This window comes from Corvus hawaiiensis, chromosome 2, assembly GCF_020740725.1.
Source record: "Corvus hawaiiensis isolate bCorHaw1 chromosome 2, bCorHaw1.pri.cur, whole genome shotgun sequence".
Taxonomy (NCBI): domain Eukaryota; kingdom Metazoa; phylum Chordata; class Aves; order Passeriformes; family Corvidae; genus Corvus; species Corvus hawaiiensis.
In genome coordinates this window covers 86,585,251-86,608,451 of record NC_063214.1, presented here as the reverse complement: position 1 = coordinate 86,608,451, position 23,201 = coordinate 86,585,251, and the positions used below count along the sequence as shown (strand labels likewise).

The 23,201-nt window shown below is 43.3% G+C and overlaps 2 protein-coding genes and 1 long non-coding RNA gene across 4 annotated transcripts in view; 2 read left to right on the top strand and 1 right to left on the bottom strand.

Annotated features, from left to right (window-relative positions):
* The first annotated feature begins 1,268 nt into the window (after window positions 1–1,268).
* ARGLU1 (arginine and glutamate rich 1) lies at window positions 1,269–11,796 on the top strand. Of its 2 annotated transcripts, XM_048295941.1 has the most exons (4): window positions 1,275–1,885; window positions 5,894–6,119; window positions 8,466–8,549; window positions 9,779–11,796. In XM_048295941.1, the coding sequence occupies exons 1-4, from the start codon at window positions 1,530–1,532 to the stop codon at window positions 9,941–9,943; spliced, it is 831 nt and encodes a 276-aa protein (XP_048151898.1). In that variant the 5' UTR covers window positions 1,275–1,529; the 3' UTR covers window positions 9,944–11,796. The 2 variants fall into 2 exon arrangements, 1 of the variants encoding a protein (XP_048151898.1); XR_007201904.1 differs by lacking the exon at window positions 9,779–11,796 and having other exon boundaries at window positions 1,269–1,885; window positions 5,894–8,038; window positions 8,466–8,515.
* A 2,406-nt stretch (window positions 11,797–14,202) lies between these two features.
* Window positions 14,203–15,053, bottom strand: LOC125322252. Its single transcript, XR_007201905.1, has 3 exons — window positions 14,904–15,053; window positions 14,595–14,745; window positions 14,203–14,464 (listed from the first exon to the last, which is right to left on the bottom strand). It is a non-coding gene; the product is annotated as an uncharacterized LOC125322252 (long non-coding RNA).
* Window positions 15,054–17,852: 2,799 nt separating this feature from the next.
* EFNB2 (ephrin B2) overlaps window positions 17,853–23,201 on the top strand; it is a 45,681-nt gene continuing 40,332 nt past the window's right edge. The window contains exon 1 of the mRNA XM_048295940.1: window positions 17,853–19,043. Coding sequence (XP_048151897.1) covers window positions 18,916–19,043 — 128 coding nt within the window. The 5' untranslated portion in view covers window positions 17,853–18,915. The remainder of the gene's footprint in view (window positions 19,044–23,201) is intronic.

Genomic DNA, 23,201 nt, shown 5'->3' with positions numbered 1-23,201 from the left:
AAGATGCTTCCATTTTACTTATTTTTGGTACTAAATAGACTGAGTTTCAAAATAAGAAAGTCTTCCTTTGAGAAAAATAAGGCAAGTCAATCAAATTAGTTAGAAGAAAAGATCTTAACGTGAGAGTGGATTTTGTCCAATGGCTAAAGGAACCTTCTGCAAGCTTAGTATAAGTACTTAGAAAAAATGCAGACCTATTTAAAAAAAAAAAAAAAAAAAAAAGCACACAAGTTCTGAAAGCTATCAAGGAGATAAAATTTTGGCTCAAAGTAAAGAATGAGGTTAACTATCTATAGATTGCACCAGTTTACTAAAATAAAGAATAACGCCAGTTCCAAATTTTGTTATAGTAGAAATGGCTAACAATTACACGGCAGAACTGGAATAAAAACATCCTACACATGCCTATAGAACAACTGAGTTCATAGTCTCTGCCTGACCTGGATACCACTGAGTTCATACTCTTCTATGCCTACACACCTGTTGCTAACAATGGACAATAACATGTACATGTAAATACATTTAAATACGACCAAGAGAGCCCTTCCCTATGCCACACTGGAGACAAACTAGAAGGAAACAGACCCCTAGGACCCTGGGCATCTCATCGGCCAGACCGACACAGCTGGATGGACGCTGAAATCAGGATTGACATTCCCTCAGCTGGGTCGACGGTGGAACCAAAACTGATGACCTCTTTTTCAGCTTTAATTCTTCTTTCCCTCATTAATTCCTCTCTTCCCTTTCACCCTGCCCTTTTATCCAAAACCCACTGCCATGGGACTAACATACTAATTTCTTTGCCAAGTGTGTGTAATTCACTGATAAAACCTTCTGGTTGTTTGCGACCCTCTGACTGTTGTCGTTCCTTTCTACCAATGAGCATTTACGAATCTCAGGTGATTCGTTCCCTTTAAGGATGGGTCTTCACAGAGGTGCAAGAGGACTCAAAAACTAATTTTCACAATTTAGTGGGGCCTTTAAGCGTTTTTCGCAACTTCCGTAATCTGCACTGATAATTCCCTCTGTTTCCCGTATCAAAACAAAAGAAAAAGAAAATATTCAATGCTTGATACAACTTTCAGTTAAAGGAAACCCAGCAATTCTCTCTCAGGCAACCCCTCGGCCGGAGCGCTCCCCACCATCGCTGCCGAGAGGCCCGCTCCAAGCGGCGCTTGCCATTGGCTGCCGAACATTGACGAGTGCTCTCGGGCTCCTCCGCCGCAGCGCCGGAGGCGGTGGGGAGGGGAGCGAACAGCTCGGGCGCGGCGCGGTGCATTGTGGGGCGGGAGAGGAGAGTCACTGCTTAGCCAGGGCCGCCATCTTGGCCGCGTCCGGACTCACTCCCGCTCCCGGGGCCTGTTCCTTCTCTTCGCAGCGCAAAGCGGTGGAAAGGGAGAGGACGAAGGGCCCGCCCGGGCGGTGCTGATGCGCGCAGAGCTTCCTCGCACCTCTCTCAGGCGCCGCTAGCAAAGGGGGCGGGGGTGGTCGAGCGGTCGCCGGCGCGGCCTCTCCTCTCCTCTGCCGGGATGGGTCGGTCCCGCAGCCGGAGCTCGTCCCGCTCCAAGCACACCAAGAGCTCCAAGCACAACAAGAAGAACCGGAGCCGATCGCGGTCCCGCTCCCGAGAAAAAGAGCGGGCACGGAAGCGCTCCAAGTCCCGGGAGAGCAAGCGGAACCGGCGCCGGGAGTCCCGCTCCCGCTCGCGCTCTAACACGGCCCCCTCCTCCCGGCGCGACCGGGACCGGGACCGCGACCGCGCCTCCTCCCCCCCCGACCGTATCGACATCTTCGGGCGCACGGTGAGCAAGCGCAGCAGCCTGGACGAGAAACAGAAGAGGGAGGAGGAGGAGAAAAAAGCGGAGTTCGAGCGGCAGCGGAAAATGTGAGCCCTGGGCCTGCGCTGGGGACGAGAGGGGTGGTGAGGGATGGGGGAGGAAGGGAGGTGCTCCGTGCCTTGGTGCCTCTCTCTCCGCGCCTTCTTCCTGTGGGCTAGGGCCGCTTGCGGCTGGGTACAGGCGCTTAGGCCCTCGCTGAGGCCTAACCAATGCCTGTTTTCCCGCCATCCGCCCCTTTCTCAAAGCCCGGCTCCCTCAGGTGCGGTAGGAGCCGCCCACTCGGGGTGCGAGCCCCCCGCACGCCTCCTCCCTCCCGGCCGGCTCTGCCCGCTTCCCATCCGCCGTCGCTGGTCTCTCCCTCCTGCGCTGCTCCTAAACTTCCCTCTGCGGCGGAGGCCTCGGCGCCCCTGAGGCTTTGTGCTGCACTTCCACACGCCCGCCCCTCCCCTCGGTGGCGTGGAGCTTGTTACGCGTCGAGCGGAGGCACCTAGAGTTGCTCGACTGAGGTTTTCAAGAAACACTGTGCAGCTGCTATATTAACACTGTGGGATTACTTTCTTGCCAAATGGGACGGTGAGATCCGGTGACTTGTTTCATTTGAAACCTTGCCCTTTTTTCAGTTTGTTATGGGGAGTGTGGTTATTTATTAAGTCTGCAGATATAAATACTACTTTAATAATGGCGGTGCATTAATATGTTTAGCAACGTATAAAGTTATAAAACAGACCTTTATGCAGCAGAGAGGAGAACGGTTTGAACAGTTGTGATCACTACCTTTGCTCATTGGACCACCTAATTCAGAAATAGCACTTGTTTGTACATGCGAAGCCAAGTAGTGCGTTAATTCTCAGGTGGAGCTTTACTTCAGCCATATTGTTCTCAGGAAATACTAGTTGTCATTGTCGGGCTTGGTGACCCCAAGTTGTCACTTTCATTTTTGCTTGAAGACAATCACCTTTGCTAATTTCAGGGTTTTGACAGTGATGTCATCAAAAACTTCCACAGTAACACAAACACGTGGAAATTGACATGTTTTGACATACTGATCCTCGGTTTGTGGTTTAGAATTTTAGTCAGTACCTAAATTAAGAAAAATATTCTGTGCATATCTACAATGAAGAACTGGAATGTGCTTAAGAATTTGAGAATAGAATGAATAGTTTACTCTAGTACTCACAAGCTGTTTTAGTTCATATGTAAGTAAATTTTCTATGTAAGTTAGCTTTGAAATTTTACAGCTCATGAAGTGTGTATAGAAGGAGTTTGATATTTGAGCAATACTTGCTACAGAATAGTAGACACATTTGAGGAAGAATCAATATTGGAAACAATTGGGCATGGAATTTTGATACTCCTTCAATACACTTTAAATTTTAAAAAGAAAAAGCAATAAAACTTAGTAGAGTAGAAAAGTATGGTATTTCAGTAAGTTATCTGTGAATTGTGTTCTGTATGTTAGTATAGATTCATGTTAGATAATGAAAGAAGTACTTCCTTTCTGATTGAATAAATCAGTGAACACTTCATAGATTGGAAGTGACTTTCTTCTTCTCATGTCTTGTTCAAATCTCAATACACAGCCTAACTTCAGCCCTTTCCTGTAATGCTCATTTTCTTGCCTTGCAAGTATGACTTTTTTCCCCCTCAGAAACTTTGTGAAATATAAGTGGTTTCTTTTCTGCAGATTTCATACAATTAGTGTTTAAGAAGTAAATGGATCATACTAAAAATAGTTTTTACATTAGTGACTTATCTGTTGCTCTGGAATCATAACTTAGTAGGCCAGGATGATGAAATGATAAAATATTGTAAGTTCATGTGATCTAAAAAAAAAGAAAAAAAAGAAAAAGTTGGTATACTGCAGAATAAATCACCGAGATTTATATCTGTGTTTATAATTTTATTTTCTTGATAAGGTCTAAGTCATCGTAATATTATCATTGCCTACAAGGCTAAAAATACATTTGATTGGTTTAATTAAATTTGAGTGGAATTTGTTGGAATGAGAAGAATGAAATGTGTGCAGGCACAGTGCTTAATTTGAGTACATCATCAGTTGCTGAGGATATTTGAAAATCTATTTCAGACATGAGTGTCATGGTATTTTTGTAACAATGCACTATCTTTATTCAATTAGCTAACTTTTTTCCTAGATTTCCTGATGTTAAACATAAAGCTATGATAGTTTAATAAAACATGAGAATATGGACTTTATGATGAATTGTTTCTTTAGAACAGACACTAAAGTATGCTAAGCTGTATTGGTACAGGATGGTGAGACTGCTGCTGAATAAATACTTGTAAGAGGGAAAGAAAACCTTTTAAAATAAAATGATACCTAGTATATAAAGGATGTTTAAACGTTTGGCTACAAAGGGTCATAGCTTGGCAGCGATAACACTTAAATGGGTTTCAGAATGGGTTTGATGCATTTTTCTGGGAGTGGTCTAGGTTTTTTGTTTGTCTTATGTTGTTTTGGGGTTTTTTTTCTGAAAAAAATCACCTCAAGATATTTTGTGTCCATTTTGAAAAAGTGACTGCTGGCCTAATGTGCCCCCAGCTAAGATTGCTGTCTCTGGGGGATCGTAAGACTAAAATTGGTATTCTCTGGCCGAATGATTGAGTTGAGGGTTCCAAAACATTCTAGGAAGGAGATCCACTTAGTTCAGTATACTTTTGAAAAGATGACACGTGAACAGGGGAAATTGGGAGCCTTTCACCTTTTTATTTCCCATATGTATGTAGATGAGTGATCCATACTTCATCATCTCCTTATTGCATATTTGCAAATTGTACCTTAGGTCATCTAAAAGTTGGTAAATTATGTAACTTTTTTTTTAATTAGTTACTTTTCACATAAGATTAGGAAGGATCTTCCAAATGACATAGGAAAATGCAAACATTCTGAAAATGACAGAATATTAAGATATTACAACAGTAGTTGGTATTCTGAATCCTGGATTTGTGTTGCTGACAGGCCAGAAGATAAGTTTCATAAGATTGTTCGGTACTTCATGGAATATTTAAAATGAAAGTTCAGTGTCAAGTTTAAAACCAAGAGTCTTCTCCCCAAAGCTCATAATAATTCCAAGTAAATAGTACTACATGAAAAACAGAATATTCTCTGTTGGTCATCCTTGAATATCTTAATTGCGATGTTGCACCAGTGATTACTACCTGGGTTGTTTTTCTGTATTTGGTAATTAACCTGCAAATTTACCTAGTATATTTGTATACTTTTTAATGAAAAATTAAAGTAGTGATCAGGCTAAATGATGATGCTGCTGCTAAATTAAAATAAAGACAATACATTTAAAAATATTTCCAAAATTCAGAACATGGAAAGCAGCAGTTTGCAAGGATTTATTTAGTGCTTGGTACTGTTGATAATTTATTTTGTATCGTTATGGTAGAAACACGAGTGCTGCATTAAAAAAGTTAAGAGCTGAAATACTTGAAATTTGTTAAGGTAAATGACTGGATAACCAGCTTACAGATACAACACCTAGAATTCTAGCTAAAATATTGAAATCACAAATTTTATTGCTTCTGTCTTCTATTTTAAGATACTGGAAATTAGTTTGGTGCCTCTAAGGTGGTGGCCTTATGACAAGATTTTACAGGATATTATTACTATATGTGAAAAATTGAGACCATTTAAACTCCTGAAGGGTGAATAATGGTCAAAGTTGGGTGGAGTTTGGATTTTTTTGAGGAGGGTGGCATGGTGTTGTGGTTGTTGGTTTAGGTTGGGGTTTTTTCTCTTTTTTCCCCCTAATTGTAATCAAGAAGTAGTAGGATAAGTTGTCTTCAATTTAGTCTGTTAGTATATAGAAAGATGTTAAATATGGTGTGGTCTGAATGGATTTCCTGTGATAGGAACATTGATGGCCTGAATATTCACTTTCTTTAGATGTAGGGCAAAATATTCTTTAAATATATCATCTATGTGTAGAAGTTATTCGGTAGCATGGCTGATGCTGTGTGTTGAAGGAGTTTGTTTCAGTGCAAACATTATTGATTAAAAATGTAATTCTCATGTTTGCATTTTGCAGTCGTCAACAAGAAATTGAAGAGAAACTCATAGAGGAAGAAACTGCTCGAAGAGTGGAAGAACTTGTAGCTAAGCGCGTAGAAGAAGAGTTGGAGAAAAGAAAGGATGAGATTGAGCGAGAGGTTCTCCGCAGGGTGGAGGAGGCTAAGCGCATCATGGAAAAACAGTTGCTCGAAGAACTCGAGCGACAGCGACAAGCTGAACTTGCAGCACAAAAAGCCAGAGAGGTAACGCTCGGTCGTTTGGAAAGTAGAGACAGTCCATGGCAAAACTTTCAGTGTCGGTTTGTGCCTCCTGTTCGGTTCAGAAAGAGATGGAATACAGCAAATCTAATTCCCTTCTCATACAAACTTGCATTGCTGCGAAACTTAATTTCTAGCCTATTCAGAGGAGCTCACTGATATTTAAACAGTTACTCTCCTAAAACCTGAACAAGGATACTTGATTGTTAAAGGAACTGACCTACATATTTCAGAATTGTTTGAAACTTTTGCCATGGCTGCAGGATTTATCAGCAGTCCTTTCATTTTGGGGAAGGGTATTGAAAAATCTGTAATTATATATCCTTCATTTGTTTCATTTTGTTTACCTAGACTGTAAGAGGCTTTTGCCTTCAGTCAGGCAAAAAGCAGGGTCCAGCAGTGAGCTGCAGTACCTGTCTTTAACAAATAGGTTTCTTACTCTTCATTTAAAATGAACATTTTCCTTGAGCTTACATTGGACTAATTCTGGGACTTCAAGCATAAGCCAATCCATGTCTTCACGAAGGATCTCTGTCCAAATCATTATATCCATTTTTAATAACTACTAACAACTCCTTTTTTTCTCCCTAGAAGTTATAAAAGAGCAGGTTGCCCTTGTCTGAAGTCAAGCTGAACATGTGACTTGGGTTTTTGGGGCTTTTTTGTTGTTTTGTTTTGGTTTTTAATCAGCAGCTGGAGCAGAAGCTGAAAATGTCTTTCTGTGAGACAGTAATTTGCTACTAAAGGCTTTGATGCCTGCCTGCACCAATCATTCCAGGATCTAGAAATTTCAAGACAAACTTCAAACTGTAGAGGAAATTTGTGCTAAATAGTCTTAAGTGTCAAATGCTTTTTTCACTCTGTACGTCCTACACAGTTTATTTTAAATTAATATTTTGATTGGCTTACGAAAGGAGAGACAGTAGCAATGCAGCTTTCCCCTTCGTACTAGATGTGGCTTGTCAGTCACATAGTATCAAATTAAATGGAAACAAATGGAATGCTAAGTTACAATAAATATTAAAACCAATAAATTATACTTTTTTTTTCAAATTCAGACTTTAATATCAAAGAGTTTAAGTTGAGTTTACATGTCCATAGTCAGCAAATTCATAATATTTAGAGGTTTTCATTTGAACAGATGGATGACTTGATTTTTTTTAAGAAAGTATTTTTGGTATCGTCATTGTCATGTGGAGAAGTCCCACCAGTTCCTTGTAATGCAGAATAAACCTCCATGCCTGGAGTGAAGTGTGCTAGCTAGTAGCTGGTTACTAGTCATAGTAAGAAGTTTTCATATGCTTGCTTTGTTCGTATTAACTTTTTTTTCTTACACAGACACAAACCTCTGGCTAACTTTAAATCCTCCAAATATAAAAATAACTTGGATATATATTATGTGAACTGAAACACTTCAAAATTTTTCACGCAGTCTTCATATTTGAGTTGCATAACAGAGTTCCATAAAATTCACCAAGAAAACAACAATTAAAAGGCTTTATTTCCTGATCTTGCCTTCCCTGGACTCCTGAATTCCAAGTTCATACTGCAGACAGTTTCAGCTGTCTTAAAATTGTCAAAATACTGACTGAATGTTAAGTCCATTCTCCCCATGAAAGAAGCCCATAGCTCCATGAAGTATGGATTACCATTTGTATTTTTCACTAACAGTAAATGTATTTTTCTTATTAATTGTTTGCCTTAGGAATGATTTACATATTTTTGTTCCTTCTTACCATAAACATCTGCATTCCTCAGCTCAGCCTTCCTTGTATGTTGTTTCTTTATAAATGGTTGAGCTGCTGATGCAGGTATTGCCAAGCTAACAGTACAAATCATTTTAAAGAGGAAGCTGGCGCGTATGGCAGCCGAGGAGCACACTCTGCAGGACACTGGACAAGACAGTAAATATTCAACTTTTAATGCTGATTAAAGGAGTATAGGTAAAGAATACGTAGGTATACTTAATTGGTGAGACAAACTATTCACTTTATTTATATTTTCTATATTACTTTTTAATTTGGTAAATACTATCCAGTTTTTGTAGTTGTCCTTGTTGATTTGTGTGATATTAAAATTCTAGTAATAAATTGTCAGGATTCTGTGATTAGGGAGGGTTTAGTTGGTTGCTGTTTGGACTGGGCGGGATGATTTAAATTGAGTACTAGAAACCAGTTTTAGTGGCTGCACAGTTTACCGTTGTGAGGCAAAATAGGTGGCTGTAAAGCTGCCACTTTAAGTCAGTTCACAAGAGAATTCTGAGAAAGATTAGTGAACATGCAGAAATGAGTATTTTACTTTACTAACATCTTGCCCTGTCCTCCCCTTTAGGAAGAAGAGCGTGCAAAGCGTGAGGAACTAGAGCGAATACTAGAAGAGAATAACCGAAAAATTGCAGAAGCACAAGCTAAACTGGTATGTGAAGGTGTTTTTAACTGTTCTGTAGGGAAATACAGGTGTCTCTGCCAGATTTGCGACACTTAAACAAATCAACCCTTTCTAGAGTTTAACTTGCATATTGCTGGTTCCATCAGTAACGCTGCTTTCCTTCCCCTGAGCATAAAAGACCAGATCCTTAGCAGTAACACTAGGTCGGTAAAACAGTTTGGATGCAGTTAATTTAGAAGGGAAATGTCTGCCTTCAGAATTTAAAAAGTACGTTTTAGCTGTATCTCATGGGGAATGTTGAAGTAAGTTTGCAAATGTGTTCAGCTTTGTGTGACTAATTCTGTTTTGTTGAGCAGGACAAGTACAAACTAGATTTGATTCTAGTATAATGTTGATGTAGAAGTGCTGAAAGGGACTTTCAGCATAAGCTTAAGATGTGTAAGTTAGGAAAGTCTAACTTTTGTTGGTCTTCAAGCCCATTTAATCAGATGCTTGCCACATGAAAACAAGCAATATGAATTACCTGATTCTAATCAATTGATGATAAGACAAACTAAGCTGCTTCTAAATTCTGATTGAACTCTGTCAGTTTCAATTGCCCAAGTAGTTGCACATCTTTCATATAAAAATGAGGCTTCTTAAATCTTTTTGCTTGAACTACATCTGTTTTAGATCTTTCTGTTTTACCCTCTTCTCAACCTCTTATGGTGGAAACAGGACAAATGGAAAATTTAAAGTATTGACTGATGTAATGAACTATAAGCACCTTTAGAAGACCACTGAGAGAGCTGTAAGAATTATAGGTCAATGTAAGGATCGACAAGTTGCAAATCAAGTGAAGATGGTTTTGGATTAGGAGGGGTTTTTAGATGGGTTTTGGAGCAGGGAGACCTCAGCCTGAAGGTATGTTACTTCAGCTTACACGTGACAAGTGTTGGGACACTTTCTGTATGTATCTAATGTCTTCCTTAATTAAAATATAATGTTATGTGCAAAGCAATGCTGAAAAACATGGCATGTAAGCACTCCAGATTTCGATACATTAGCTGTAGAAAGTTCTCAGTGTTTCTTCTAAACTTAATTCAAATAACCATTTTATAAATAGTTTCACTGAAACCAACTATGGCACCTAGCTCAGGCAGAACTGCTTACATACTTATGCAGGATTGGACCTGTTTGGAAGCTAATATGGACTTGTAAATTGCTTTTATGACTGCAAAATATGCTGGCCTAAATTTTACCATTTTCCTATATAGGCTGAAGAACAATTGAAAATTGTTGAAGAACAAAGAAAGATTCATGAGGAGAGGATGAAACTAGAACAAGAGAGACAGCGTCAGCAAAAGGAAGAGCAAAAAATTATCCTGGGCAAAGGAAAGTCTAGGCCAAAACTGTCCTTCTCCCTAAAAAGCCAGGATTAAATTTCAACTCTGAACTCTTAAAAGAAAAAAAGAAACAAACAAAAAACAACAAAAAAAGGAAAACAAACAAAAACTTTGTATGGTAGCTTCATGTTGAAGTGTTTTTTGGTTTTTTTTCTTTCTCTCAAATTTTTTTTGTCTTTTTTGAAAGTTGGAAAGTTAGCTTGTTCTAATAGGGGCTGTGCTCTGCAATTCTTTTTTTTTTAAACTTCCATTAAGTTAAACCCTTACCAGATCATCGTTGACTTTTAGAGGGTAATCTGTTTTCATCAATTTTGTTTCTGTATTGGTGGTCTGAAGCAACTCATGTCACTTAATGAACTGTGGATGATCTGATAAGGTTTTACTGACCTACTCATCAGAGTTTGACTCTGATAATTGACAGAACTTTATACTGGGTATTGCTGACTTTTAATGTTTTTATTTTAAAGTCAGTAAATACATGAGTAAATTGCCATAGTATTACTGGACCTCTGTGGTTTATTGTTAAATCAGTGTCCTATGATACTGTCCCGTTGTTGCGCTTGATGTTCCTGATACAGGTAAGGAAATAGTTTGTCATTTCTGCTATGAATACATAGAGAGTTCGGTATTGTCTCTGTTAGATTTGTTTTTATTACATTGACAGCATTCAACCAGCGTTCCCCATTGTGTAAATAAACCAATTTGCCGAATAAAGTGAAAGTCTTAAATTCGTATGTTTAAGTAAATTTTTTTAGTACACTTCTATAAACGGCTACAAGAGTGAAAATTCACATTATTAAATTCAAGACTATAGTGATATTTTTTTAAATTTTGCTTTAAACTATTGTGGCTTCTACTTATAATGCAAAATTACACACAGTAAAAAATCCCTGCAGTTGTGAATGTTATTGATGGCTGCTGCTGTTTTTATGAATGTTGGTTTTTATTCTGACAGAGACTTATTTCAGCTGTAGTATCATGTTTAAACGGCTGTTTGGCTTACTGCACCCAAACCAATACTTCCAATATCTAAACCCCTTCAGTTCACTTCATAATATAATATATTGTATAAGTTAAGGTCATTACCATATAATGAATCTGATGGATCCTAAAGGATTTAAAAATGGAAGTTTTTTCTCCCAAAGGACTGGACTGGCTAGTATATTTGAACTGAAAAACAGAAAGTGAGATTCTGTCTAAATATATTGTTTTAGCCAGAAAGCAACTGTTATACAGATCTTGAATATTATCCATTTATATATACAGGTTTTATTTTGAAAAATGAAACTACAGATTGAAAACTATATATATAAAGTTCCCCTTTTTGTATGTAATTCCTCTACCAAAACCTAGATTACTATAGCTTGTCCAGTTCTAAAACTTTCTTTTTCCTGTCAGCGTGGAACATCTGTAGTAACCATAAAATGAAAGTTACCGGTAGTTGCCTGAGCATCTGAATGCCACTGGACAAAGTTGGAAATAATTCCTGATATTTCCAATGGGTCTGTTTCTGTAGATTTAGCAAATTAAATGTGAGATCAAGTTGAATGTGCCACTGAAAGCAGTATTCAACATGCTTTGTATGAAACTGGGGCTTGGGGGCAGACTTATATGTATCACTTTGTCCAGTATGTCAAGAAAATGTGAAGACGGTAAAATACCTACACTATTACTGTACTTAAATTTGTCTATATATTGTATTACAAAAGAAGGTTGAAAGTTGCTTAATGCATAAAAACAAAAGCTGAAGCCAAATAAATCATGTACATGACCTGTTGGCAGGAGCAGGCTGTATTTAAAGATCAACTGATACCTGTATTTCTAAAACAGAAAACATCCCCTGTTCCCTTATGAGAAACAAGCTATTAAAAGTCAATACTCAAAACAGACCTATGCAGTTTTGTTTCCTGTTCTAAAAGCAAGAAGCCAAGTAATCATACATGCAGCTGTGGTATCAAGCATTTTGTTCTGCATCACATAATTTGCTGCTAAATAGCAGCATTTGTTTTCTGCATTTAATATTGTGTAGGCTTAGATGTTACCAGGTTATTTTCAGTCCCACCTCTAGGACTATCTTGTGGACAAAATGCCCATTCCTAATGAGATTGCCCCTTCTGCCATTCCACATTTCACTACTTGTTTCTCCTTCCAGTGCCCTTTTAAAAAAAAAAAAAAAAAAAAAAAAAAAAAAAAAAAGGGAAAGCAGCTAGGTCTTTGGTTTGGTCTGGTTTCATTTCCTCTGTTGCGTAGAAGTTCAGTTGGTGGAATCTGCTGTCTCTTTGCTGTCCTAAGGCATTCTCTAAGTTTTAGATCTTTGCAGACCTGGTGTTGGTGAATGTTACGTTTGCATTGTTGGGTTTTCTTTTTAAAATTATTGTAGGACTTCAGAGATACTGTTGATTTCTAGGAAAATAGTGCACACAGTTTGGGAAGGGGGCAAGTTGGCATTTGATGGTAAGAACTTGGGATATTCTTATATTCCCATAGGACTTCATATCCATTTAATGCAAAGTATGTAGGAACATAGGCTGACATTTATGTAGTGTTTAAATTGTGAGCTCCTCATATGCATCTATAGGAGGATATAAACCTACATAGAGAAGGTGCTGTTGGTGATTGTGTTGGGTGTTGAATTTTTATTTCATTACAGTTTGAAGTTTCAACTTCAAATTTTGGTTAGACAAGTCTTGGGTTATTCTGGGGTTTTGTGTGTTGTTGACCACCCCAGGGAGGCAGGTAGGCATTTTTGTTGCCACCTACTTTGAGCAGTATTCATTTCCCTTATATGGCAACAGAAGAGATCTTAATTTTCCCAAGCACGTTCATAAATGTCCTGGATAATTATTTTAATACGAAACAGTGCATCTGTCTGGCAAAGGCAGGAGCGTGGAAGGCCTTAGAGCAGCACGCTAAACATGTGCTCTTACTTTGGAGATTTGCTAAACTGCCATTTGAACTTCACATGTTCATTTATCATTGTTTTTCCAAGCCCAAGTGGAAAGCTAACTCCTAAGATGTATTGGAGGGATGGTATCCTTGAAGCTTAGCAAAGCAGAGACAGTTAAGTTAGTGAGATGTCTAAACTGCCAAGCAACTGCATACGTATGTATAATCTCACTAAAGTATCAAGACTTCAGCTATTCCTATCTTGTCTTGAAAAAGAAGGATTTACCTTTGATGTCTCCTTTTCTCTTGAGCTATGTGCCACCTCACACACCTCACCCTATCTATTGTCCTTCCTGACTTGAAGCTGGTATCCCCCTCTGCAATGCTATTAATATGCTCTCAGGACTGTTTTGAGTTCTGCCATTTATTGCATGTACACCAAATACGGAGGTGTTGGTTATTATTCACTTCTAACTGTATGCAGTATGTCATTAAACATTTTCAGAGCACTTGGGGTCTTAGCTCTGTCATTGCAGGGTCTCAGCTTGGTCCAAGTGCAGGCAAAATTCAAGTCAATAAACACCTTCCAGGCTGCATTACAACAGAGGGGATTTATTTCAGAAGAGAACTGGAGCAGCCTGTGTGCCTAAGGCTCATTCCAAGGCAGGAGGATAGGGTTGAAGTGCCTGGGTTGGTCTGGTTTCGGACTGATGCGCCAGTCTAGCAGGAGCTGAACCGTGACTTTCATGCACCTCTGTTCCATTCTCATGCTGGTCCTGCCACGTGTGCCTTTCAGGGTTATACCCCTCTTTCCATCCCACCGTTTTGTTAACCTGCTTAATAGTGCCAAGCTCCTGTTGACATTTCAGTACTGAACAACCTCATGCTTGCAATCATCTTCCCTGGACTGACACTTAGAATCAAGGGTTACGCTGCCTCAGCATCAGCTCTGCTCAAAAGGACATAGATCCCCTTTGATAATAAAAGGCCAGTTGTGTGGCAGAAGCTTGATCCCAGGTCATTTTTCTTACCCCTCATATCACAGACCGTAGAATAATGTAAATAGTTTTGTTTTCAAATACTGGGACTGAGAATTGGCATTAAGTCAAACAGAGTCAAAATGCATGGTTTGGATGTATGAGTCTTCTCTGACTTATTACAAGGCTGCTTGAATTCTATGGCTGTATTTGGGAAAAGCCAAGCTCATTTTCTAAGAAGCTATGGTTAACCAAAACTACGGTTATGAAACAGACCTGGAGAAGGCAAATTAACATCTAGATATGTACTTACTCTACCATAAGTGCAGAAAATGCACTGTTGTGGTGTGAATGAAGAGCTGTTTCAAGTATCTGGCACACTTGGCCTTTTGCACAAATTATAAACAATCCATTTAAGTCAATAAGCATCAATTGTGATCATTTCTCTTTATTGAATTTAGCAGTAATTGTATCCATTGAGTTATATCTTTTCGACTTTGAAAATTGGTACATTTTCATGTAATGATGAATGATGGTGAGCTTTTCCGCTTCAAAATTTTCATGTTTTGGTTGATGTTTAAAAGAGAATCTGGGATTGTGGGCCCAATCCTGATCCCATTCAGGTTAGTTGCCCTTCGTTATAGATTTTGTAGTACCAGAGCCAGTAGTATCTGTGTAGTTATTCCCCACATTACTGTCGGAAAGAAAGTGAAAACACGATTTTTTTTTTTAACCCTGGGTGAGGTACAGGAAATAAAGGTTTAAGCGGTGCAAACAGCTAAGTCCCAGTTTTTCAGTGAAGGCAAGGGATAGGCAGGTCTCACCTGCTCTCTGGCCGCGCTTATCCACCCATCTGTCCATTTGTGCGTCCATCCTCGTCCGCCGAGCCGGACCGCCCGGGCGCTGGGGGACCGCGGCGCCGCTCCCACAGCCGCGGCAGGATTTCCCCCAGAAGCCTGTTCCCTGTGTGTTCGTCTGTAAGGAAACCGCGTTCCTTGCGAAACCCGAAATGTCTGCCGGGCCCTCCTCCTGAAATAGCCCCCAGAGAAGCGGCGGCCGAAGCCGATTTCTAACTTCCGAACATTCGTCGGCATTTTTGCTTTGAAATCCCCGTCCCCAACCTTTACTCTTACGTTTCTCCCGTGTCCGAGGCCCTTCTCGGAAGCGAGACGGAAAGGCTGGAGGCCGGTGCAGCGGGCGCAAGGGTCGAGACCGGGGAAGGAGCGCGGTCGCAGGGCGGCTGCCCAAGGGCTCCGCGCCGCCGCAGCCCCTCAGAGCGCCGCCCGCCCCCGCCCGGCCCCCGCCTCCTGGTCCGGCCCGGCCCGGCCCTGCTCGGAACCGTAACTCTGCAGCGCTGAAAGGGCTCTGCGACCCGACCCCAGCCGCAGGGACCGGTTCCTCGGCCAAAAAGGGTGACCTGAGCCGTGTAGCCACCGAGCCCGCATTTCTTTGGATGTCTTAATCTTTGTTTCTTAGGTTATCTCGGAAACAAGTGCCCAATTTTGTCTTGTTTTTTACTGAAAAATGATTTTGTTAACGCGGATTTTTTTACTCTTACAGTGTGCATCGGTAGGATGCTGGACAGTAGAGTAAAACAGCTGTATTTGCGTAAAAATGATTAGGCACTGGACAATAGGAACCGTGTGATATATTTAGCTACAGGAGGATATTTTCAGACAATACCAGGGCTCTTCATTTCCTCTGGTTTACTTAAAGCAAGGATACGAAGAGTTAGAGGTCACAGTTTACTCACAGCTTTTACAAAACACCGCTCGTAACCTTTTGCTTCTAAACAAACAGAAGCAGCAGCATCACAAAATTGAGATAGACCTATTTTTGCATGTCTCTGTTTCTGGAAGCATTGATCAGGCTCCGTGTTTACGTTGCCTCACGACCGGCTATACACCACACATTTGCTTAAAAGTTTAATAATTAAGTACTTTCCTCCCCTCATTGGTGAAGTTCTCCTTTGATGCCCCTCGGTGTGCATAGATACCTAAGCTCCCACTTGAGTGCTAAGTTTCCGTCCCGGGAATCAGATCCTTTTCCACCAAATTGTGTCGCCGGATCTGCAATTCCTTCCTCACTGCAAATTAAATTTAATTAAGCAGTTTACTTAAAACGTATTCGATGTTTTGTCTGAAAAGCAAACTGATTTCCTTGTTTTCTTGAGTGGTAGATTTCATTAGGGAACAACCCTACACAATTAACACAAAATCTATGGGGCTTCGAGCGCGCGTCCAATTTTTTTCCCCTCTGTTGCGGGCGGGAGGAGCGGGCTCTGCCAGGCTGAAACACTCGTTCAGTTGAAAAGGGGTCGAAAGAGAACACTGGGTTCCAAAATTGATCAGGGAAATAAATTACACTGCCAGTTGTTTTCCTTATAAGAGCTTCTTGGCGTTCGTCTAAAAGCTGGACAAGCACCACCACGAAGCCGATTTTTAAGCGAATACCCATATTTCTTCAGGAAAAAAATTATGCGAAATTGGCTTTTTATTAGGGTCTTTGGTAGCATGTTCTTTGCATGCCTCGACTAAAAGGTAGGGAAATGGCAGAAAGAGCGCCGTAATTTCCTGGGATTTCACTTTTAATCCTTTCTGCAGATACTATTTTGGCAAGAAGTCTCTACTGGAAGAAATTCGGTAACCCCCTTAATTTCACAGGAGCGACTATGCCATTACACCACACGTGTTTAGCTTCGGTGCAGCTCTCGTTGTGGACCCCATTCGGTAACCCCCTTAATTTCACAGGAGCGACTATGCCATTACACCACACGTGTTTAGCTTCGGTACAGCTGTCGTTGTGGACCCCTCGTGTGTGCCGCCTCCCCAGCCCGGTACCACCTCCCGGGGCAGCGGTACCGCCGCCCTGTTTCGCTTTTGCCGGCGACTTTTGCCGTGGAACCGTGTGGGCGCCGGACCGGGCAGGACGCGGGGGAGGGCGGAGTGGGACCGCCGAGCGGGAGCGCTCCCCCTGCGGAGGGCAGCCGCTGGCCGCTAGTGGGAGCTGTGTCCCCGTGGAAGTGCCGCGGGAGCCGCGGCGTGTCGGGCTCCGAGGGCGGCGTCGGGGGTACCCGCGACCCCCGGCGCCCTCCGCACCTCCCGGGGGACCTGCGAAGCCGCGGGGAAAACACCTCCAGCGCTGCCCGCAGGTAGCTGCCTCTGGCCAGAAATTAATGATAGGATGAAATAAAAGGGCCAGGTGCCGTGTTGGTGGGATACGCGGCGTCTGAAAACGAACTGTGTCCGAACCCTTCCCACGAATATCTAGAGGGGAAGAAAGAGGCTCTGAGCAATCGCCAGAGAAAGGGGAGGGAATCCTCAGCCGGCCCCGGAGCCCTGCATTGCCCGCCGTTCTGCATCCCTCTGAGGGGCTCGGCATGTCCGGCTCTTCTTTATTCAGTGACGGCCCGTGGCTAATAGTCGCGCAACCAGATAAACTTCGAAAACTCACAGAAGCCGTGGGAAGGGCCAGTAGGAACCGAGCGCGGAAGCACCCTCAGGCCTCCTTCCCGGCAGGGAACCCGCAGAAAGTTGTGCACGGAGCTCCGCGCCAGTGGGAACACGGCCCAGCCCTTTCCCGCGCAACGGCGCGGAGGTGGCCGCTGCCGCGCAGCGCCGGCAGTGCGCTCCCCCGGGGTGCTGCGCTCGCAGCAGCGGGCAGGGTGGTGGGGGAGCCCCGTGCCTCCGGCCCTGCCGCTGCTTCCCGCTCTTTGAACGGCAGTGTACTTGGGAAACAGTTTTAGCAAAGGCTGTTTTTTAATGCTTATTTAATTTCTTCCCCCCCCCCCCCCCCCCGCCCGATTTCGCTCCATCTGGACCCGCCGCGCCTCCCGCACAGCCCTGGTGTGAGTCACAGCGAGCGGACTGTCCGCGCACGGCGGGCAGCGGCCGCCCGCGGCGCGGCGGGGCCGGGGGGTGTTACCTGCCGGCCCGCTCGGCCGGGCTCGGCGCGGCCCCGCCCGCCGCTCGGCGGTAAGTGACAGGCGCGGCGCCCAACCAGCGCGGCGGCCCGGCGGCGGCCCTATGAGCGGCGGCGGCGGGGCAGCGGGGCCGCGCTTATATGGCTACGGCAGCGCGCTGCTGCCGGCCGCGCTCCTGCGCTGGGAGCTCGCAGCGGCGGCACCGGGGGTTGGAAGCGCCGCGGTGGGAACGACTGTGGCTGGCGCCGCTCCTCTTCCCTCGCTCCATTCCTTCTCCTCCGCCCTGGGTTGCGCGGTGGCGCAAGTCCCGCGCCCAGCGTTCCTCCTCCTCAGTCGGCCGCCGCGGCGCGCACTGCAGATCGCGCAACGGGAGAGGGACGATTTGACGCTGCGACCCCCCCGCCCCGCCGTTTTTTTGGTTGGTTTTGGTATTTTTTTTTTTTTTTTTTTTTTTTGTAATCATTTTTGTCCGCCCCTGTTTATTTCCTTGCTCCGCTCCGTGGTCTTTGCCGGCGACAAGGACAGCAGTGCCCCTCGGGGAAGCCGGAGCCCTGTGGATGCGCCTCCTCGGGACTGGGGGAGCTGACTCGGAGTGGATTTATTGACTCGCGGTTGCTTCCGAGCTGCCTGAAACAGCCCGGGCTGGTGCCCGTGCGGATTGCAAACTGCGGGGACCAGTGAGAGACATACAGAAGGAATCTCCCGCCGAAGCTGTGTCCTTTTTCCCCTAACCCTTTTATTTCTCCCACCATCCTTTATTTTACCTTTTTTTAGATATATTTTTTTGTTTTACTCCTTTTCACACGAGCCTTAGACACTGTGAACGCGTATGGCGCTCTGGATCCAAATGGGAGTTGGCAGTTTGAGTGGCATCTTCCAAGGCAGCCGGGAGACCCCCACTAAGAGGAAGGACTGAGGCGTTTGCATTTTTTTGCTATTGCTGTTACTTCGGAGGTAGCTTGGATCTGACCTCTCAGGAGATATCCCTACGTGCGAGTGGCATACATGACTCAGTAGATCTGCTTGCAGCTCTCGCCAAGTGCATCGTCGACTCTTACTGTGTGATTTTTTTCAATTTTTTTTTTATTACTCTTTTTTCCGTATCAGTCGTCCCGGCTGTTGGGATACCGGGCACCCACCCTGCTGTTGCTGCTCAGGTGCGTGGGAAGGCGCACGGCGGAGTTGGCGAGGCTCCGGGGAGGGACTCGGTGCCGCCTGCGACCATGGCAGCGCGGAGGCGAGATGCCTCCGCCTGGAAGTACTGCTGGGGAGCCGTGATGGTTTTATGCAGAACTGCACTGGCGCGGTCCATCGTTTTAGACCCCATATATTGGAATTCCTCTAACCCCAAGTAAGTTTCCATCCCGCTCCCGCCCGCCGACTCCCCGGGGGCCGGCGCTGTCCTCCGAGGGCGGGGGAGGGACGGGACGGTGCCGCAGGTCGGCCCCGGCCGCCGGGAGACACGGGGACGGGGCGGGGTGTACTGGCGGTGAGCAGCGGCGGCGGCGAGGGACTCCGGCCGTGGCTGGCAGCGGGATCCGGCCCTTCCTGGGGCGGGTGTTCCGTGTGATGGCGGAGCTGCCCCGTCGCCCCTTGCCCCCCGGCGGGAGGGTCTCGGGAGGGAGGGGAGGCCGGGCCGGGTCGGCGGACCGGGAGCGGGCTGGGGTGTAGTGCGGCGGTAGCAGGATTAAACCTGCGGGCAAGGTCCGGACTCGCCCGGGCTGGAGCAGCGGAGGAGCCGGGCTGCGCTGAGCTGCCAGGAAAGGGTGATACTCTCCAACTTCTCCGTCTGCAGATGCAAACTCATCCCATTGACTCCAGCGAAGTTACATCTGCTTATAACAGGGCTAAATTTGGTTGAGGAGTTGATGGTATCAAGGCACATGTCAGTGAGTAATGAACTAAGCATTACCCATCACACAACAATTTAGTGTCATTCTTCATTAACAAACCCAGGCAAAAATGTACATGCGTTCCCAGGACCTCACTTTTAAAGCTCACTCTTAAAATAGATGTGTTATCTAAAAAAAAAAAAAAAAAAAAAAAAAAACACCAAACACAAAAAACCATCCTCTTTACTGAAACATACAAAATTATTGCTATTAGAAAGAGGAACTTTTTGAAAAGTGAGCTGTCCTTCTAAAGAAAAGTCTGAGGCAGTGGTGTAAAGCTACTTATACTTCTCTTTTGTCTCCTTGGATTTTTGACATACAAAATGGAAGTTGGCTTTGTTCACTTGTGAGATCCTCTGAACCTTTGTGATTAGAATTACTAGTCTGAAGAACAAAAATCACGATAGGAAGAAGTAATCTCTAGTGAGTTAAGGGAATTTTAAAGCAGAAGTGGATTGAAATTTTTTTTTGTATGCATGCTTTATCTTCAGTTATATGTGTATATATATAAAATCAAACCATATGGAATGTGTTAATTGAATTTAGAATTTCCCATTAAGTCCAGTAAGTACATGTTTTCTTTTCCCGGGGGAGTTTGTAGAGGAAATGTTAGGTGGTGATGAGACAAGTATGAATGGAGTATTTCCTGGATCAGGGATTAATCCTGCGCAGGTGGCAGGATCTCTGGGAGTTTGAGGAAGATTTTAAAGTTTGAATTAGGAGTACCACCTCGAGTTTACCAAGTAGCCTTGCCTTACATTCATCATTATCTACTGTTGTTTTCACTGAAGGAAAAAAAAAATCACCACAGATTTCTGCCTGTATTATTTTTTAATACTTGCTCTGCTTCTCTTTACTGAGAAGTTTCTTGATCTTTGTTAAAGAAAAAGAATCTAAAAAAAAAAAAAAAGAAACCGGCAGGAGCACTGTGGGTGGCTCAGTTTCGAGTCTTTATTTGTAATACTGATTCACAAATGCTTATTTTGTATATGCACCAGGTGGGAAGCCTGTAAAAATTAACTTTATCTCTAGTCACTGGCTCATCACTTCCATGATGCTGCATGGTTAAAGCCTTTCTTTGGCTTAAGAAAGGCACGGCATCACATCAGAGGATAAAGCGGCCTGGCCGGTTATAAAGCGGGCTTTATAAGGCTGTTTAGGCTCTCGAAAGGCAAAGGCTGAGAGCTGGGGTTGCATTGCAGGAGTGGGCCTGCTGTGCTGGTGGAAAACAGCCTTGGCTCGGCCTAGGAGGGAGGGGAATGCTTTTGCATCCCAGCCCTCGCTGAGTGTATGCCTACAGAGGTCACTCTTCCAAAGCAGAAGAGCCGGCTGCTCGGGGCTCTCCTCTGCCAGCCCCAACCTGCTTTCGCTTTTTTTTTTAGCTTACCTTGATCGCTTTTATTAGCCATCAGTGAAACGAAAGGATCCGAGCAGCTGAATTCAGCCCATCTCACAGAGCCTGGGGATATGCTTCTTTTGTCAAACACGATTTGTGTTTCCATTTAGTTAACTCTAAACTGTTTGATTACAAAAAAGGTTTGAATGTTGTTAATGGTAGATCTAATGATAATATCTAATTACTTTTTCAACTTAAATGCGCGCTTAAAAATAGGTTGTGTTGCTGATGTAATTGAATTTTCTTGAGTGATTCATTGAGGCTTAATCACCACAGTGAAGAAGTACACTATTAAAATTAGTCTTTTCAATTGCTGGGGCTAGTGATTTATAGGCCTCTTGGAGGCCTGGAGTTTGAGGAGGCTTGCAAATGCATTCCTCATACTGCTGCTGGTGAGGCTGCTCCACTTCTCAGAGCAGGATTTCTTACTAATTCTTCTCACACTTGTTTGCCTGAAGGATCCTGAATAATTTCTCCTTAGATAAGGTTGTCCTCACTCTGAATTCAAGCTGAATGTTAGCTTGGGAAGTAAAGCTGTTGAATAGATCTTGGCATGGTATAATAATAAAGCTCCTTTCTAGGTTTGAAATAATAACTGTCTTTCGTGCTGGTTAATTTATTCAGGGAATCTGTGCATTTAACTCTGTTGAAAGTCTCAACACATAAATCTGCTGAACTGGTAGGCAATTAAATGGTGGGAGAAGTTGTTAGGTTAATATAAAGTACGAAATAATAAATTTTAGGTTAAGGTGAACATATAAACTGAATTGGTTTTGCACTGAAGTCTAGAGGTTATAATTTTTAGCAGGTGGCTGGGATGGAGAGCACGCGGTAGCTACTTGAACACACAGCTCTCTCCCCTGTTTCCCCCCTGCCTCTTTAGAGATCTGCTTTATTGCCTTGACCAAATCACGAGATTGAAGTGACCTCCATAAAATAATTATGCCTGTGACTTTATTGCTTGGGAGGCTAAACGTCATTGTTGCAGATGGTCTAGGTAGACCTTACAGACTTATCATCTGAAGAACTTTAGGTCACCTGATCTTGAAAACAGAGGAAAAATTACACTAGGTCTAACTCCTGTTGACACTTTTTAACGGGAGACTTTCTGCCTGTGTTGTTTCTGCCAAGACAAACAATGTATGCAGATAGCATGGATTACCTCAGTTTCACCTCACAAGGGCTCAGCACTGCCTTTGACATGCAGGACCACACGTAATGTTATGGGGTGCCTTTTGATGAAGCAGTAGGGAAATCTCATTCAAAAAAGCATCGCTTATGTCTAAGTGTCACTATTTCCCTGTGTGCTATAGGCTGGGAAGCAAGGCAGTTCTCCTTAGTGACATGTGGAAGGTTATCCGCATAAGTGGTGCCTTTGACACTGATTAAGTTAGATTATATAGCTGTTTTTCTCTCCCTCTGATAACCAGTTATATATGGGATATTTCACAGCCCGCCTCTGAATGAATGCTAACATGTCAGAAACTGATAAAATAAACTACAATTGATGACCCTGTTAAATGTTCTATTCAGTAGCATACAGACTAGTCTGCTTCTCATTGTGTCTGAAATTCTTATTTTTGTAGGTAAACAAATGCACATTCACTACCGATTGAATAGCCCCTTGAACTATGCTCTGCAGTTTGCATTTGGGTTAATCTTGTCTGTTTTAATACAGAGAGGAAAAAAAGGAGAAAGCACCAGGGGTGGAATTGTTAGTGCTTTCACATCCACATTCCTCACATTTTGTCAGGATGATAAACTGTAGGTAATGGACAGCCCTTGTTTCACAGGACGGGCAAGCCAGCCAGAGCACAAAGAGCTTGCTAAAACGATATCTCACAACATGTTTGGGAGCCTCTCAGCTAGACAAGAATTTATTTGGGAGTCCTGTGCTGTGGGACTACACTTTCTAGCCTAAGCAATTACAGCTTCAAGCTGAAGAAGCAGGAGTGGAAGGTTAAAATGGTTTAAACACATGCTCCTAAATTGTACCCAAAACATAGCTGTTGACACTTGGCGTGCTAATACATGGAGCAAGTGGTGGCTTCCAGTCAGTCCATTTGATAGCTCTAGCATTTGTAGCCAGGTCTCTGAAGCACAAGTGAATTAGGAAAATGAATTCAGAATAAACTGAAGGCCAATTTCTTGTTATTTTCCCCATCCTTTTTATATGTAGAGTATAATTGCTATATTATTTATAGCAATTATCTTAAAGCAT